The sequence below is a fragment of the Musa acuminata genome, chromosome BXJ1-10 (assembly GCF_036884655.1).
Source record: "Musa acuminata AAA Group cultivar baxijiao chromosome BXJ1-10, Cavendish_Baxijiao_AAA, whole genome shotgun sequence".
NCBI classification, from domain to species: Eukaryota; Viridiplantae; Streptophyta; class Magnoliopsida; order Zingiberales; family Musaceae; genus Musa; species Musa acuminata.
Genome location: NC_088336.1, coordinates 20,138,831 through 20,155,687, shown reverse-complemented (window position 1 = coordinate 20,155,687; position 16,857 = coordinate 20,138,831). Strand labels below are relative to the sequence as shown.

Here is a 16,857-nt window from a genome sequence, read left to right as displayed (position 1 = left end):
CCCTCGTCGTTTCACCTTTGGAAGTTCTTGATTCATCCTTGGTTGCCTTCCTTTTCTTTGGCCTCTTCCTCCGTTCAAGTTCATTGTTTATTTTAGATTTTTGTTTAATGAACTTATTAAGAGTTAGTGTTCGAAGTTCAAGTTCATCATTATGTTCATCACTTGAGTCATCGCTCAAGTGGTATTTATTTGTCCGGAGTTCCAAATCCTTCCTGTTCTTTGGAAGGTGGTTCAAGTGTTCATTGTGTTCATCATGTGCATTGCACACCATTTCATATGTCATCAATGAGCCGATAAGTTCTTCAAGTGGAAAAATATTTAAATCTTTTGTTTCTTGTATTACCATTACTTTTGATTCCCAAGCTTTAGAAAGTGATCGTAAAACTTTACTAACAAGTTCAAAATTCGAGAAACATTTGCCAAGAGCTTGAAAACCATTGACGACATCCGTAAAACGGGTGTACATGTCAACAATGGTTTCGCTCGGCTTCATTCGAAAAAGCTCAAAATCATGCATTAAAATGTTAACTTTAGAGTCTTTGACTCTACTAGTTCCCTCGTGCGTGATTTCAAGTGTACGCCAAATATCAAAAGTCATTTCGTACATAGAAATCCGATTGAACTCATTTTTGTCCAAAGCGCAAAATAAGGCATTCATAGCCTTTGCGTTTAAAGAAAAATACTTCTTCTCCAAATCCGACCATTCGTTCAAAGGTTTAGAGGGAAGTTGAAAACCGTTTTCAACTATATTCCACAAATCTAAATTCATAGAAATCAAGAAATCTTTCATTCGAGTTTTCCAATAAGTGTAGTCCAATCCGTTAAACAACGGTGGACGAACAACCGAAAAGCCCTCTTGAAAGCCATGAAGAGTCATTTCTCTCGGGTGTAAATCCGAAATGAGAAATACCGGGCTCTGATACCAATTGTTAGGATCGGAGCGGCACTAAGAGGGGGGGGGGTGAATTAGTGCAGCGGATTAAAATGTTGGTTTCGACAAATCTTTCGTACGATAAGAACGGAACTTGAAAAGCTTAACTTGAAAGCGTATTCTTAAAGTTGCGCAGCAAAGGTAATAAGGAACTAAAGCATGTAAGTAGGTTTGCAGTAATGTAAATAGTAATAATGAAATGCAAACCAGAGATCATACCGATTTTAGAGTGGTTCGATCAAATGACCTACATCCACTTGCGAGGCCTCTCTTCGATGAGGCTCCCACCTTCTACTAGCAAATCTCTTGAAATGGAAGGGCAAATACCCCTCTTACAACCTTTTACAAGCAGTTCAACCTCTTACAAATTTTCAGCAAGAAAGAAGGAGGTGAACTCTCTAGCAAATTGAAAACAAGAAAGGCAAAGACTCTTCTAAGGCTTTTCTCTCAATCACTTGCTGCTCAAAGAGTTGTATTCTCAGCTGAGACTTGAGGGGTATTTATAGGCCTCAAGAGGATTCAAATTTGGGCTCTAAAAATTTGAATTCTCTTATGTTCCCGATGCTGGCGGTGCCACCGCCCAGCGCTCGGGTGCTGGATGGTGCAACCGCCCAGCCCAGGAGGTGTCACCGCCCAGCTCTCGGGTGCTGGGCGGTGCCACCGCCTAGGCCAAATCAGCTCACTGGTTGGGCTCCAAACTTGGCCCAAACCAGTCCGAACTCGGGCCCAATTGGCCCCTACTTGGGTTATAGGATTAACACCTAATCCTAACCCTAATTAACGTGCTAACTATGAATTTAAAGATATTTTCTAAGCTATTACAAAGTCCATAAGTCAAGACTTCTTCCGGCGAGCTTCCGACGGTCTTCCGATAAACTCTCGAAAACCATTCTGCGGACTCCCGGCAAGCTCCTAGACTTCACGATTTGATCTTGGCGAGTTCCAACGAGCTTCTTCGGCAAGCTCCAGTCGTTCTCGGTGAGCTCCGCGAACTTCCAACGAACCTTCCGGCGAGCTTCCAAAAAACCTTTCGACAAGCTCCCTACTCATTCTCGGCTAGTCCCGGCAGCATTCCCGACGAACCTTCGGACTTCCGTCGAACTCTCGAACTCCCTACGAATCCTTCGTGCTTGACTCCAGCACTTTGTTTCGCTTTATGTCTTCATCGTTATCGTAGTTAATCCTGCACACACAAACCAAAACTCAACTCCGATCTAGATAATTATTACAACGCGAATTTATATTTTGTTGCCCGGCACGTCATTGGTTGGCGCTTCGTCCGATTCTTCGGTGCATCGTCCTTTTTTGCGGCTTGTTGCCCAATCGGTGGTTGACCTCCGTAACCCCGATATCCTTGGCACAATTTCGCTCTCCTTGGCCCGATGCCCGATGTCCGAAGCATTCAACCATCTAATATCCTGACGTGATCTCTTCCGGCGCAATGTCAATTCCTCCTGCGTCAACTGTCTAAACCTGATCGAGTAGACCTGCATCGCTCAAAATGCAGTTTAAATCATAAACACATATCAAGTGGTTTCATCATCAAAATACGAGATTCAACAATATCATCAATGTCATACTCTCTTCTATGTACCACAATATTGTTAGTATTTCCTAATATAGTTTATAATAACCCTTATAATTTATCTTATCAGCATAGTCTTGTTATTACATTCAACTATAATATGCATAAATATAAATATAAATAGGATAAAAAAAATAAATAACTTTAATTATGCAAAAGAAATATCAATAATAGCATCCACCTAAACATGCATTATCACATCTTTTATGGCTTACTCACAAGCCTCATTCTAGGAACATGTTCTTTAAATATTTTACATTGTAAAGCTTTGGTAAATGGATCAGCAATCATCATAGTGCTGCTCATATTCTTAATTAACATTTGTTGTTTCTGGACTCTTTTTCTAACCACAAAATACTTTATCTCGATGTGCTTGGAACCAGTAGAGTACTTGTCATTCTTAAAGAAGAAATTTACTACGACATTATTATAAAATAAATTTCTAAGATAAATTTAGTCGACCACACCAGTCCTAAGATAAATTTCGCAGCCATAAAGCTTGATTCGTAGACTCAAAGCATGCCACAAATTCAACCTCCATTATTGATGATACAATAAGTGATTGCTTTGTATTTTTTTTTTAAATTACCCCACCAACTAACATGAATACAAATCCTGAAGTAGATTTCTTGTTGTCGAAGTAATTTATAAAATCAACATTTTAAATATTTCATCACTTCAAGTTGATCTGATCTCCTGTATGCGAGCATATAATCTTTCGTCTCATATAGATATCTCATTACTTTCTTTACAGCCTTCCAATATTTTATTCCTATGTTGCTTTGATATTTACACCTATAAGGAATATTTTTTTTCATTTGATTCATTTCTAAGTCATTTCTCGGGTACTGATTTTGACTAAATTTTTCATCTCTAGTAATAAGTATATTATTGGTTGAGCAAAGTAGTATATTAAATCTCTCGAAAGTATGATTGGTATATACTGTCTGAGACATTCCTAATAATCATTGAGATCTATCCATGAATATCTCAATGCCAGTAACATATGCTGCCTCATTCATATCAGCCATCTTAAAGTTTTTTCTAAGAAATATCTTGGTTTCGTGCAATAAACCAAGATCACTATTGGTAAATAAAATATCATCCACTAATATAATAAACTTGTTCCAACTTGCCTTCAGATATAAGCACTAATCAACAATGTTTTTCTTAAATCCGAAGAAAATAATGGTATCATGAAACTTTATATATCATTGTCTAGAAGCATGTTTAAAGTCATACATGAATTTTTTAAGTTTACAAACCCAACTTTGTTTTCCCTTTTTTGTATGAATCTTTCAAGTTATTTCATATAGATTTCCTCATCAAAATTCCCGTTGAAAAATATTATTTCACGTCCATTTGATGTAACTTAAGATCATAATGATCTACTAATACAATGATGATTCTCAACGAGTTCTTTCTAGAAACTAGAGAAAAAGTCTCATTATAGTCGATGTCTTCTTTTTGAGAAAAACCTTTGGCCATGACTCTGGCTTTATATCATTCGATATTATCCACTAAGTCATGTTTTATCTTAAGTACTCATTAACAACTGACTTTTTTATAATTATTTAAAAATTTAATGAGTTCACAAACACCATTATGGTCGATTGATTTTATTTTATTTTTTATTATATCATATTATTTTTCAGAATTATTATTTTTTAAGACTTGTAAGAATGATAAGGGGTCTCATTTTATTCTTATATCATAATTAGATTCTTATAAATATACCATATAATCATAAAAAATAAATTTTTTTTTCTTTGAGATCTTTTCAAAATTATCAATTGTAATTATTCTACAAAATCATCAGCAATGATATCAACATCACGTGAGAGTTCATCGATAATATTTTGTTGTTCACCCTAATCAATTCTTTCATTGACTTGAGGAACAATAATTTCTTGAATTTGAAATGATATAGGAGAATTAATCTTTCATTGTTCTAGGAATCTTGCGTTACCAAATTCTATTATTCTCGTGGTACGAACGGTTATTACAAGAATGCGTTCCAAATGTAAGATTGGAAAGAATGTTCAGAGAAAATTAACATTTCCAGATGAGGTTTTCCCTTCTGCACAAGCACTCAGGTTAAGTGCTTCGCGCCTGTATACCAATCAAGAAACTGAGGGAATTTTGAATTGAATGATTGGGAGATGTAGCACTTGCCTGATTGGGACCAGATGTGGGCTATATATATAAAAGCTTCTTCGAGCTTTATGGTATAATGGAGATGGAAGGAATGTTCCGATGCACTGACTGTTTGCTTCTGGGCACAATTTTTATTATTTTAAATAATGGGATGATATAATCCAACTATTATTAAAAAAGCAAAAATTATATATCCATCTGAACAACATGGATATATACAAATATAACTATATTTATGTTTAGCATTAGATATATATGTCTCATTTTAATTGAGGACTTTTTGCAAGTAAAAGAACTTAAACAGCAATAGAAGATGCATGTCCAATTAACAAACAAAACATGCATGGTCCAAAAGATATTGTGGGTCTGTCAGACAACCCCAGGATCGCCCCAGCCGGATGGGAACCACCAGCTGAGAACGATCCCCTACCGTGAGAGACCTCGAGAGATCCCCACCGTTAATCACGCTCCGATCCTGAGGTCCTGATTCATCAACCAGACTTTAGTGCCTGTCTCGTTAGAGTTCTAAGAGACAGTTGTACGAACCTATAGAACAGATCCTGTTCAAGTAAGGTCGTGCTATGTTCACCCGTCGGGGTTCTAATGTAGCTTGAAGATATCTTTGGAATTGTGATGTGGGACTAAGTGTCGTCGTTGCGGATCCACTCGGTGAGTCATCCGACGTCGTTGTCGCGAGTCCAGATTCCTGATTGGTGAGCGGTGCTGTGGACTGTATCAAAAAATGGTGCAATGGATCCCGATCGATGGACTTTTGTTTTTGTTTTTCGAGGTTGCTGCTTTTCATATTTCTCAGATGTTTTTATTCATCATAATTCTTGAGATATGTTTCTAAAATACCACATTACACCATATGGATTGGTTGATTTGATGAATCAGTTCATCAATTTAGATCGATCACTACTGAACTATGGATCACTCTAATTCTCACATGTAACATTTATAGTGATATTTATAATATAATTGAATAGATTTATAATTTTTTATTGAAAAACGTTATGAGTGAAGCAAATGAATACAAAACCTTATATAAATCTGCTCATACGTAAAAATAAAATTTTAAATAATTTTTAATAGTTTAAAAATAAGAACAACCAACTTCTAAATCAATTTTAGTATCTTTAAATATTTATAATATTTTTATCACATTTATTTTTAGCACTTCCATCGTTCAAAAACATGATTACTAAGAAATTAAATACTTGGTCGAAATGTCATCTTGGTTGACACCTAGTTAATATTTTTGTTGAATCTTGAATTTTGATGATGAAACCAATTATAGCGTTGTTCTAATATGCGTTTGAATGACGTAGGGCTAACGTCGATCAAGAGAGGTAAATTGAACATGTCAGAATATTGGATGTTAGGTTGGAGTGAACATGTTAGAATATTTGACGTTGGGTCGGAGGAACGGTCGACTAGTCGGCAGAAGGCTTCGGGTCGAGAATTCGGGCATCGAGCCTAGAAAAACGGATATTACGCCAAGGAGATCGGAGTTATGGAGTTCAACATACCGATTGGGTAAAGGCCACAAAAGAGAACGAAGCGCCGAAAGATCGGACGAAGCGTCGGAGGAACCAATGATATGCCGGACAACACAAAATTAGTGCTTGTAATAATTTGCCTAGATCGAGTTAGGTTTTAGAGTCTAATTGAGTCGATTTAGAATATAATTAGCTCCACTCAATTAGGGGCCAATTGGGCCCAAAATAGGATTGTTTTGGGCCAAGAGAAAGACTCATTTAGTGACCCAAGTTTAGGTTGTATTGGGCCAAGTAGAAGGCCCAAACAGTGACCCAATAGGTGGCACCATCGTAGCACAGTCTCCGAGACTATGTCAGGCGGTGGTACCGCCCAGACACAGTCTTCTAGGCGGTGGTACCGTCCAGTGACAGTGTTGCAGGCGATGGTACTGCCAAGACCTGGGAAACCCGGGATGAAACCTTTTTAGGCTCCAAGTTTGAATCAACTTGAGGCCTATAAATACCCATCTCATCCCTGGTTAAACTACACAACTTAGAGCAAAAAAGAAAGAAAACTCTGTTGCAATTGTGTGTGAAACTCCTCTCAAAGTTCTAAGTGTAGAATAGTTTGAGAGAGGAGTAAGTGGGGGTATAAGGGTTATCTCCTAAACTCGGTAAAAGGAGAATTAAGTTGTAAAATGTGGTTGATTTTCGCGAAGGAAGACCGATAGTGGATGCCGGTAGCCACGACGAAAGAGGAATCGACGGAGTAGATGTAGGTCACAACGACCGAATCACTATAAAATCTGATTTGCATTTACTTCTTGCAATTTACATTAACTGCAAACTGCCTTCAATACATTTTTTAACACGCTTTCAATCTAAGCATATTTTCGGAATCGATTTTAATCGTACGAAAAGTTTTCTTAAACCGATGTTTTTACCACTGCATTAATTCACTCCCCCTCTTAGTGTTGACTCGTTTCTAATAATTTCATCTCTACTTAACTTAATTTCATCTCTACTTAACTTACACTCCAATCTCATTTGATCGATACATCATGCGGGCTTGAGCTCGCCCATGTAGCATTAACGATAAATTATTACTTTATATTCTTAAATTCATGGCATGATTTCATAATCTCATTAATGATTAGATAACCATTCCCAACATTAACTTTAACCTTAACCCAATAGTAACATATCGCACTATAAAAGACTTCAATATATTTTTTCAAAGGGTCGTCTCTTATGCCCTGTAATGAATTATACCATTTTCATTTGATATCTGATCGAACTATATAAATCAATACTAATTTAAGTATCATATGGGTCTTGTCGGATATATCATGATGCACTCCTTAAATCAAAACATATTCCAAACTTAGAAGTTGATATTGGTTGGCTCTACAATTTTGCCAACAGTTGAATAACCATAATTTATCATAACAACGATAATGCTAATTTAAACATGTATAAAGTTTAATTATATATATAATTATATAATTATATTTTAACACATAAACTTTGTCAACTTTTAAATAAATATAAATTATTGATGTGGTGCTTTGCATACCCAAAAATAATAGGAAGATTGAAGATACCAACCAATACCTGATCTCTAATTAGTTCTTATGTTATAACACTCTATTTTCACTTTTATTCATATGCTATATTTATGATTAAAATATGATGTTACCTTTTTTATTTATCAATGCTATCAAATATAACACATTAGAAAAGTGTACAAATTTAAACATCCTAACTTACTAAATAAAACGATAAAATGTTCCTTATACAAATTGATGTTTAACATCTGCACATAGATTATAAACATATACGTTTTTCATTTAAACTCATGTACATTAAAAACAAAAACCCACTGAAAACCACAAGCAAAAGGAAAACTGACAGGGAGATTGGGCAGTCGGTCAGATAAGCTTCAGCGAATGGTAGTCGGTCATAATTTGTATGACGTCCGGGCAGCTGGCTTTATGTCTAATATAAGGCTTGGACCATTAGATACTTAGGATGTGGGACTAAATATTATTGGATTCCTGTCTCTGAAGCGGATAATTCTATCACGAGTGAAGAGAAGTGTTGGGCGAGTTTCTCACGTCAATGATGCCCGCCAGCTTCAGGCTGGTGTTTGCCAAGCTACATACATTGCCATATTCCTCTCTCTCTCTAAACGATGCGTACGAGAATCAGGTTGGGGTTCCTTAAGCTGTAAACAATGGTAGATTCTTCTTCTTCTTCTTCTTCCTCTCTCTCTCACGCATCTCGATATCATCCGCTTGAGCGATGCGTCTAAGCTTCAGGTTCTTCTCTCTCTCTATCTTCGTCACGTGTGCACGTCAAAAAAACTACTTCAAAATATTTTTGTTATTGCTCTCACAATTATCTTCATAAGCTCTTCCTTTCATTATCATATCTATATAAAAAAGTGTTTGACCCAACATTCGAGTCGAACGTCCAAAAAACGTGTTTTGGGTCTGTCAGACAACCCCAGGATCGCCCCAGCCGACGGGCACCACCAGCTGAGAACGATCCCCTACAGTGAGAGACCTCGAGAGATCCCCACCGTTAATCACGCTCCGATCCTGAGGTCCTGAATCATCAACCAGACTTTTGTGCCTGTCTCGTTAGAGTTCTAAGAGACAGTTGTACGAACCTATAGAACAGATCCTGTTCAAGTAAGGTCGTGCTCTGTTCTCCCGTTGGGGTTCTAATGTAGCTTGAAGATATCTTGGGAATTGTGATGTGGGACTAAGTGTCGTCGTTGCGGATCCACTCGGCGAGTCATCCTACGTCGTTGTTCCGAGTCCAGATTCGTTATTGGTGAGTGGTGCTGTGGACTTTATCGGAAAATGGTGCAATGGATCCTATATTCGCAGCCCGATGGATGGATTAACAGAGAGTGGAAGCATATTAATTCCTTGCTCTTGGAGTTCTACCACGAGAGAGAGAGAGAGAGATGGGGTTGACCGATCTTGATTGATCAACTTCAGTGAGAAACAAATGGAAAGACAAGAACATCTATAATTCATTAGTCTACTACATGTAGTTTAATGTGACACAATTTACCTACTCGACTCCCTCCATCCATCATTCTGCCTCTCCATCACCCACCGAGTTCTGAGAGGATGGGATGATGGCCTTTAATTGGCCTCGAGTGACATAGGAAATCTCCATTCCGTTGCTAGTAACGCTGCATGGTTTATGCATACAGACATCTTGGCCTCTTAAAAGAGGGAAGGAGAAGCTTCTGTGCTTGCAGCAAAAGCTTATCGAGGAACAAAACCTGCTGCTGCTCGGAGAAATTTCCAGCTTTACTGAATTCATGATTCAATAGGTCAGAAAAGATAATGCCGGATTTCCTTGGTTGAGCTTCTGAAAGTGGCTGTCAGCTCTCACATAGTTTAACTTATTTCAAGGAAGAGAATATTAGTTTCTCTTTATTAAACCTCTATTTTTTCTTTTCATTTTTTTGGTAGCAAACATGGTTCGTGGCGACCTTTCTTTATATGTACACGGTTTTCTGGACCGACGACTGCAGACATAGAAATGAAACCATTCCTGAAAGAGCATTCAAATCTCACCAAAAGGGGCAAATCACCAAGTCTTCACACATGGACTGAGTTCAACCAAACACTTGTCAAACACCCGTGGAAGCATCCAATTTTCATGTGATAAGTTGGATCTATTGTTCTAGCACTTCCAAGCATCGCAGGCTCTAAATCAACTCTAGAAACAGTGCCTCTTGCTTGCTCGTCAGGCCCAGTTCGCTCAAGGATAGTTGGGTTTCTTCTTCGGTGAAAGCACGACGAGGATATGGCCTCACCTGTCAGATTCAGAGAAATGAAATGAGGGCAACAATGATAACACTGAAACTCGAGGCAAATAAATTGATAGATCCACACGATGCAATGAAATGATGCACAAAGCAGACTAAAGCAGCTTTGAAGTGTGGTGTGCTGTTAGATACGGAAACATTGACAACCAAATCTTATTTTCAAACCCCATAACAAGACCAACTGAATCGAAACATGCCAATCGAAGAGTCTGACATACATATGACATATGACAGTTCTCCAGAAGTGAAAGATACTGCGATTATAAAAAGAGCGACAAATCAAAACATCACAAACTCAAGTATTACCAATCTGTAGGAGCCGGGCTTAACCACCTTTCCAACGTCAATGTAATCAAAAAGCAACTGCAACAAATGGCAAAAGTGTGATTAAATATATAACCCCAAAAAAAGAAGAATTAAATGCTTCTGTATGCTTTGTCAATGATGGCCGATCCAAAAGTTCAACCTGAAGTTTGTCAGATTTCAGAAAGCGACGTCCACGCCTACTTCCATCAGGCATACGCACGAGAAGAGTCACAGCATTTCCATCATCTAAAGAAGGCTCCTGTGGTAATAATGATTGCTTTGCAGCAAGCTTCAACTCAAGTTCCTGCAACAAACCAGGTTATCCCAACCACTAAACCAATAAGTATCGACCCAAAAAGAGTCTTTGTTGTATGTTAATAATACTTGCACATTCTGCATATAATATACCTTTAAGGACAGACTACTGAACTGTTCCCCACAAGGTAATCTTAATCATAGGTTAGTACGGCTGGAGGATGAATGTCAAAATGTCGATTAATTTTCCATGCCAAGACAACTAGCCACAAACTTCAAGAAAGCAAAAGACTACTAGATGACTATTAAGCTTAAAAACTCATTTGTCGTACCATTAAAATTTGTTCAGAAACACATGTATATAATCTCTATTCTCAGTTCATCTCTCCAGTTTTTTGAAATGAAAATGGGTTTTCTTGTATCCTTGTTCACATAACTTCTCCCTCGTACCTTTATTTTCGAAAGTCATGTCAATAATGTTATAAACAAGACTTTATAGCTGCTAGTCTTTAATTTATATTTCATATTTTAAACAATATAAAAACTAATAGTACTAAAATTGTGAAGTATATGAAATCATTGTAATTTGTCATCCATCCAAATTTTAGTTACAAATGTGAAGTCTGAAATTCTGTAGACACATACAAATAAATTAAGATATACAACTCTAGGGCTTCAAGGGTGCCCACAGTATCTACAGAACTAATATAAATATAATAGCAAGTCATATTTTTCTCACTATAGCTATATATAGCTAATTTGGCAGCAACATGATATTTAAAATCTTAAGACTATAAACCTTAAGGCAGTAAATAATTTAGTCCAAAAAACCATCTCCATTGCTGTTGGTTCGCCATGTAGAGACAGTATGTATTACCTCTTCCTCAAGCTGTTTCTTTTGATTTTCCTCCTCTTCATGCTTCTGCTTCTGAAGAGCAGCTTCCCTGGCAGCAGCCTCTTCCAAAAAGCGAAGTTGAGCCTCCTGCTGGGCCTTCAATTCTTTTTCTCTATCAGCTTGCAGTGCTGCAAGATACTCATCATCCTGAAATCAAGGACACTTTGCATAAGTTGACTGCAGCAGCAACCAACTGAAAGTAAAAGGGCATATCGAACCTGTTGCTCTCTTAACAAGCGCTGTGCTGTAAGTGTAGGGGATGGTGGACGAGGCATTTGACGAGGTGGATATCCAAAACGATATGATGTTCCATCAGGAATACCACCGAACATTGCAGCCTCAAGCATGACAGCTTCATCATGCTCCTCGGAAGATATCCCACCCCACTTATCCAAAGAATAAAGAGAAAATTGTTCATATTACTATGATGTTTGACTTCAATTCATTCATGAACAAAATAATAACATACTCCATCGTTCGTATGCCTACCTCGTCATTCTCAAAAACATGTCCATTATGCTGAGGGTGCCTATCTATAGGCTGTGGAGGACCTGAAGCACTATAGCTGACTTGTCCAGAGTCTGCAGAATCTACATTAGCAGGAGTTAAATGCCTGGAACGGTGTCTCACTAAAGGTTGTTCCTCTATGTCTTCACTTTCTTCCAAAACAAATGGATTTTCCTCCTCTGATTTCACTTGACTTGAGGTTCCAGTGTCAGCTGAAACAAATCCATGCCTCCAACAACAAAAGGGCATGTATCAGTAACAAGAGTATCATTTAGGCAATTCACTAGATACAATCTTTTCATATCAAAATAATTATTAGTTAAATGTTTCACGAAGAATGACCAGAATAGTATTTGTAGTCACCAAAATCTAGAACAGATTGCATAACTCATGCAACATCATGAGACATCAAGAACAATGTGGACTTCTCCACAAATGGATATCTGATGGTCTCTTAAAAGACTATTTCAACTACTGTTGCACATCAAGGCAGAATGTTATACATAGGCATGGATACAACTTAGACATAATAGAATTTTTACCTAAACTATTTGAATGAGGAGGATAATGTCACCAAAATAAGACCAAAACAACATTACTCCAAGGCTTTAATCGAGGAAATGTCAAGCCAAGCAATAGTACCACACTGAACGGGCACTTATAGCACATACCATGAAATATGCGATGCAGCAGCCATAAAAATCACATACCAAGAAAGGTACATGTGATGGACACTCATGACCAGCAAGGCAAGCCCAGCCAAAATTGACCATGCATGAGGTGTTGGTTGCATGCTTCGACACTCAACAATGTCACACACTGGTTCAGAATGCAACTGAATTTTTTTTAAAAATGAGGAAAACAACAAATATAGAACTAGTTCCAAAAGGTTCTACAAGTTTTCAACAAAAATACATTAGATAAAAAATGTTCTAAACAACCTCTTATTTATCTGCTGTTGATATAATGCCTACTGAAACATAAGAAGAAAGTATTAAATGCTATAAGTATTTTACTGCCACTATTAGATGAATTAAGTATCATCATAAATTCCAAGAGTGTTTGATTGAATCAAGGATTTAAATCTTGGCCTAATACTGGTTTCAATAGCCTACTGGACTGATATGGTTCCAGTACATCAGATAGTGAACAGACACATACCATCTAATATTACCCGAAGAAAAACACATCAGAGTGGATGGCCATGTGTTAAGACATGCTGCACACCCGCACACACACCCACATGCAGGTGTGTGCCTGTTGGTTGGCCATGTGTTGATGCACACACAACCGCACACTTGCTCCCTCCCACCTCCCTCCCTCCACACAGTGTTCTTCCATTTTGACTCTAGCTGATCTCGATTAAACAGCCAACTTTCATTAGGTTCAGCCACACATAAGATCATGCACACAAGAGACTTAAAAGAAATGAAGTAGCAAAATTAGAATATTTGCACAATACCATTCCCTATCTGATGATGATAGGATTAGAAAAAGGCCACAAAGAAATAATGCAGCACCATTGTGGATTCTACTTCCACATCAATGTGTAATAAAAGATCCACACCTTCCATTAAATGCAGCATCTTTTTCTGCATCATCTACTTCCATAAAAGATGGATTCTCTCCAACATACACACCCTGTTGACGTAGCACTCTCTCTTGTTCTGCTGTCTGTAATTAAGGAAACATCAAAACATTGTACAGATAAAATAACCACTTAAAACTAGAGTAGATAAGCATAAAATAGACCTTCAAGGACAATGAAACGGCTCGTGCAAGATCAGTATCATCAGTTGCAGGCGACTTTGGGTGATCATGAATATCCTACAGTGACACAGGTGAAAATGATTGGTAAGACGATGGATTAGTTACAGATCAAAGATTTATAAGATCATCAAACTGTTTAATTACATGTTGCTGAGCTTCTCGCTTGGAAGCTTCAATAGCAGCTTTGATCATTTCCTCTTCTATCTCATTGCTATAATCAGTCATATCAGCCAACGGGGAAACACTTGGTCCAGCACACTGACCAAGAGAGGTGTCAGCAGAGGATTTAACACCATGACCACCATGAGTAGGTTGAATGCCATCATCATCTTCATCATCAATGATGACAGTGCCATGAATCTCATGACCATGTGCAGTTTCATTTCCAGTGACCTCCTCAATTCTAGGTCCTACACCAGAAGGTCCACTTCCTCTGTTGTCATCCTTGAAATCAATGGGAATTTCCCTTACCTCCCTTGGGTGAGAAACACGTGGACCATGTCTAGGAAAACTGGAAGCACCTCCACCATCAAAAAGGCTTGAAAAAAGGCCAAATTTTGAATCAAGCAGAGAAAATGGGTTCACATCTCGAGTAGCAGATAATAATGGAAAAGAAGGCCTTAGAGGCCCACTGTCAAAAGAGTCATCTGTCTGCATCAAATCTTCACGAGGAGGGACAGACCCTTGATTTGTGCTGGATATTAAAACAGTTGTTAGATGTAACTGATAACTAAGTAAAAACCCGGTAATCACAAGTAAGAGCATATCAGTAAGTGTAGACCACATACTTAACCCTATCTACTTCGCTAAAGTGAGCATTAATAGCTTCATTCAGGTCCCCACCACGTTCCTGAGTATGATTCATGGAAAATTTTGATTTTGTAAGGAGAAGAAATTCCAGTTAAGATTGCAAAAATGTAAATCCATCTGATTAATTTGATCTAACAAAAGAAAAAGCACCAAAGTCAAACACATGGGACGACATGATTACAGTCATAACAGAAACAAGGATATTATTTAACATTCATGCAATTTACAACTATAAAACCTAGCCCAACCCTTCTACTAAGTTTCCCAACAATCCAGCCAACTTAACTCACAAACCATTTGAATGCCGTAGTTTTGATAAGGATTAAAAAAGAAAAAAGAGCAAAAAAGGATGACCAAAAGTTTCACAGTACATAGCTCAAGTCAGCATTTCAACAATTTATTCATCGTTGGAACATAACTTTATCCCAGATAAAGTATTGGATGAAACTAAAACTGCTCAATTGAGACCCTTTCATGTGAGATGAAACGAAAATTTAAAACCTTGCTCCATAGACCTAACTCACTGTTCTACAATAAGCTTAAGAAACCGCCAAAAACAATATATTAATAAACCGAGATTTATTCCCAAAATTCACACGCATTTTAGCAAGAAGTGTGAGAAAGTAATATGGTCAAGGTAGCCATACTGATCCACTCTCCTTTGCTCGTGACGCACGAGATGTTCTCATGAAAGGTTATACCAATCGCACAAAGTTTTCTTCAAATTGTTACGTAAAGAATACATGCTTCTAAAAGGGAAAGATAAGAACATCAACCAAAGGAACACAAAAATGCTTCACGATTCCCACAAATTTAAGCATAATAAGAACGTTACATACCTGCAAAAGCTACATGCAAGCTAATAACTATTCATACAGAACATATTTGAGAAGCCATTTTATCAAGCACACCTAACACATTCCCCACTAAGGTCACTTTACTTACCCTAAGAACACATCCCCTCACGACAAGTGATGGCCCGATCGATTTAATCTAAAGAAACCAACGAATTACACTAAGCAATCATATTAATCGAAGAACAGCAATCGAACTACCGATTCGGATCGCAAGTCGCCAAAGAAGAACGAAGACGAAGAGGAAAAAAAACCCAATTCTGGATCCGACCCAAGGCGAATCAACCAGAAACCGTCGGGACCGCGATAGGGGATCGTACCTCGAGCTTCTGCAGCGCGACGGCCTCGGGGGCGCCGGTGATGCTCATGAAGGTGTCGATCGCATCCCGCGAGAACCTCGCCATGTCTCCCGCTTCGCCCGAGTCGACTAGGGTTTGCTGCAGCTCCAAAATTCGATCGCAGAGAGGGAAGGGGCGGAAACGATCTAAAATCGAGGAGGGGGAGGCATTTAAAGCGGTGGAAGCGAATTCTAAAGACGTCCACAGACTTCTATAAAGGGCAAATGGAGGCGGACCGACGGATAAAGAATACAAGGTTTCGTGACTTGGGAGAAGGCGAGGTGCCTTGTGTTTACGGCCGGGCCCGGAGTGAGGGCCTGCGACGAGGACCGTCCGATGTGCGTCAATATTCGTGTCAGGAGTGGCTGGTGGCGCTTGCTGTGGAATGCGTGTGGCAACGTAGAGAAAGAAGATGGCAATGGAAACTCGTTGATGTACCACACAGCAGAATCAGCGAACCAATGTATGCCGCGTGCCGGAAAACCCATCTTTATTATTATTATTATTATTATTTTGTGGTTGCTGCTTTTCATGTTTCTCATGTACTTTTATTTATCATAATTCTTGAGAATTACACCATATGGATTGATATGATGAATCAGTTCATCAATTTAGATCGATTGATACAGTACTGTGGATCAGTCTAATTCTTACATGTAAGATTTATAGTGATATTTATAATATATTTGAATAGATTTATAATTTTTAATATTTTTACTAAAATGTTATAAATCTATTGAAAAATATTATAACTGAAGCAGATACAAAACCTACTATAAACTACCTCATACATAAAAGTAAAATTTTAAATAATAATTTTTAATAATTTTGCCATGAGTTGAATAATCAGAATTTATCATAACAACAATAACGTTAATTTAAATATATAAAAATTTTAATTATCTATATATAATTATGTTTTAACACATAAGCTTTATCAACTTTTAAATAAATATAAATTATTGATGTGGTGCTTTGCATACCATAAAAAATAGGCAAGAAAATTGAAGATACCAACTAATACCTGATCTTACATATTGGGAAATTTGATAGCTATTTAGTTCTTATCTTATAACATCTTATTTTTTAATTTCATTTATATCCTACATGTA

General features: G+C 37.7%; 1 protein-coding gene and 2 non-coding genes across 4 annotated transcripts; all 3 read right to left on the bottom strand.

Annotated features, from left to right (window-relative positions):
* Window positions 1-5,036: 5,036 nt before the first annotated feature.
* LOC135596320 (small nucleolar RNA U3) lies at window positions 5,037-5,251 on the bottom strand. The gene has a single exon (XR_010480939.1). It is a non-coding gene; the product is annotated as a small nucleolar RNA U3 (small nucleolar RNA).
* A 3,395-nt stretch (window positions 5,252-8,646) lies between these two features.
* Window positions 8,647-8,860, bottom strand: LOC135596317 (small nucleolar RNA U3). The gene has a single exon (XR_010480936.1). It is a non-coding gene; the product is annotated as a small nucleolar RNA U3 (small nucleolar RNA).
* Window positions 8,861-9,722: 862 nt separating this feature from the next.
* LOC135595395 (plant UBX domain-containing protein 8-like) lies at window positions 9,723-15,990 on the bottom strand. Of its 2 annotated transcripts, XM_065086244.1 has the most exons (11): window positions 15,728-15,990; window positions 14,532-14,593; window positions 13,888-14,437; window positions 13,726-13,800; window positions 13,541-13,647; window positions 11,956-12,202; window positions 11,685-11,852; window positions 11,449-11,613; window positions 10,477-10,620; window positions 10,317-10,373; window positions 9,723-9,998 (listed from the first exon to the last, which is right to left on the bottom strand). In XM_065086244.1, exons 1-11 carry the CDS (start codon window positions 15,809-15,811, stop codon window positions 9,891-9,893), a joined length of 1,767 nt encoding a protein of 588 aa, XP_064942316.1. In that variant the 5' UTR covers window positions 15,812-15,990; the 3' UTR covers window positions 9,723-9,890. The 2 variants fall into 2 exon arrangements, with proteins under 2 accessions (XP_064942316.1, XP_064942317.1); XM_065086245.1 differs by lacking the exon at window positions 14,532-14,593.
* Between the last annotated feature and the right edge of the window lie 867 nt (window positions 15,991-16,857).